The 1,952-nt window shown below is 39.7% G+C and overlaps 1 protein-coding gene across 1 annotated transcript; it reads right to left on the bottom strand.

The window, feature by feature from the left end:
• LOC109226212 (E3 ubiquitin-protein ligase SGR9, amyloplastic-like) lies at positions 253-1,823 on the bottom strand. Its single transcript, XM_019391009.1, has 2 exons — positions 1,196-1,823; positions 253-901 (listed from the first exon to the last, which is right to left on the bottom strand). Exons 1-2 carry the CDS (start codon positions 1,750-1,752, stop codon positions 580-582), a joined length of 879 nt encoding a protein of 292 aa, XP_019246554.1. The 5' UTR covers positions 1,753-1,823; the 3' UTR covers positions 253-579.

Raw genomic sequence — 1,952 nt, 5'->3', positions numbered from 1 at the left:
AATATAGAATTATATTTTAAAAATGATGGGCCGGCCCGTGGAGCCCGCAATCCACATAGGGCTGGGGTGGACGGGCCATTATAAGGTCCATCAAAATGGTGGGCTAGCTCAGCCCAGCCCGTCAATTGCTAAAGCCCATGTGAGCTGGGATAGGCCGGGCTAGCCTAACCCCGCCCATCCATATTGACAACTCTAGTTAAGACCTTGATACATTACATAAAGAGATAAAAATACACAAACATTTACCAAAAATAACAAACAGACTGCATACTATATATTACACAATAAAAGAATTTCAGGGTCGAATAATTGAACCCAGTCTCACATTAACTTCCAATGGTCCCATTACTCATGAAAAAACGAATATGTCTACGTGTATATTTACATTTTCCACCTGTTCTAAAAGGATAAGACTATAAGAGTACTCCACTTGGAACTATTACCTGTGTTTCTGTATAGATATTTTTTGGATATATTAGCTAGCGAGGCTGAATTTTTTTTTATTTTTTTTGCTGAAAAAGATTGCTATTATAATTTCATCCACTAATTAATTTAATCTTCTGGCTATGCATGTACAAGCTACGTAGCACCACTCATCTTGGCTAGCATTTCCCAAAACCGTTGAATTTCAGCCAAAACATCATCGGACGGCAGCTGAAACCGGCAACATGGACAAGTATTCATCTTCTTCAACCAAGGTAGTATACATTTCCAATGAAAAATATGATCACATGGTAATTTGCAAACATCTCTGCCTTCTCTCATCTCTTCTTTGCATATCACACATTCCCTTTCACTGCCACCCATCACTTCCACTGATGGCAGCGCCACCACCACCGCCACAGATGCCGCTAAGTTCTTGCTATCTTTTCCTTCACCACCAGTGGCAGAGTCAAGAATTCTGGAAAAAAACAAGGATCACACTTGGATTAAACCTATGACCTAAAATAATTTTTAAACCTAGCAAAAGTGAATCTTTTAGGTCTTACCAGCTGAATTCATTGCAATTATAATTTATGAGTTTAAAAGTTAATACTTTGTTGACATTAATTGTGATACTAATATTTCACATGTGTGTCTATACTCCGTGTAAAAAATAAGGCTTCAGTTGGATTCATTAACTATCTGGTCCATTATATTCATCTTTGACTAAAAGATACAACAGTTTATATATATACAAAAAAATTATTTTTACCTGGAGCTCCGCTCGAATTCACCAACATCATAGGCCATAACATTGACAAAATTTTTGCACTTCGCGACTAGCTCAACGAACTTGATTATGACTTCACTTTTAGAACTTTCAATGCTAGATAGTTTCAACATGTCCTTGGCTACATAGTCACATAGGATATCGCGCCAACGCGATGGTGGGGCATCAAGTGCCCCAGGTTCGTGTTGGCGCAATTCACAGAGGAGTAGGAGGAGGAGAACTGCGCCTAAGTCACGGAGATTCATGGTGGTGATCGAGGGTGGGGGCAAAATTGTCTTTTGCTGCATGAAGTATACCAAAATTGCGAGTCTTGACAAGAGGTGACGGGCGATGAGGACGAATTTATGGTGGAGAGAGAGGGAGTTGAGGTGGTGGAGAGTGAGAGAGAAAAGGGTGGGAGAAGAGAGGAGAGAGAAAATATGGCGGTGGTAGCGGTGGTAGATGGAGGAGGAATAGTGAGTTAGATTTGTGAGTTGCAAAGGGGTTAACGTAGAAAGAGCTGACATGATTATGGCTTCTAAGTGTTCTTGATCTTCCATTATTATGGATTGAGTTTTTGGAACGTGTGGGCTTTATAGAGGTGTGTATTTTACTTGATGACTATATTATTACAAAGTGATTGCTATCAGTATATATTTCTCAGTCGCTTAATAATTAAATCTTTAATTTGCAAGGTGAATTAATTCTATCCACGTGAGAAAAAAAAACGGGGGGGGGGGGGTGGGGGGGGACAAAGTAA

The sequence above is a fragment of the Nicotiana attenuata genome, chromosome 1 (genome assembly GCF_001879085.1).
Source record: "Nicotiana attenuata strain UT chromosome 1, NIATTr2, whole genome shotgun sequence".
In the NCBI taxonomy this organism is placed as follows: domain Eukaryota; kingdom Viridiplantae; phylum Streptophyta; class Magnoliopsida; order Solanales; family Solanaceae; genus Nicotiana; species Nicotiana attenuata.
This window is presented reverse-complemented; position numbering and strand designations above follow the sequence as displayed.

Excerpts from the sequence above, each read along its gene's own strand:
- LOC109226212 (XM_019391009.1), bottom strand. The coding sequence starts at position 1,752 with ATGGAAGATCAAGAACACTTAGAAGCCATAATCATGTCAGCTCTTTCT. Across the intron at positions 902-1,195 it reads GAATTCGAGCGGAGCTCCAG|AATTCTTGACTCTGCCACTG; the intron begins GTAAAAATAATT and ends GTTTTTTTCCAG.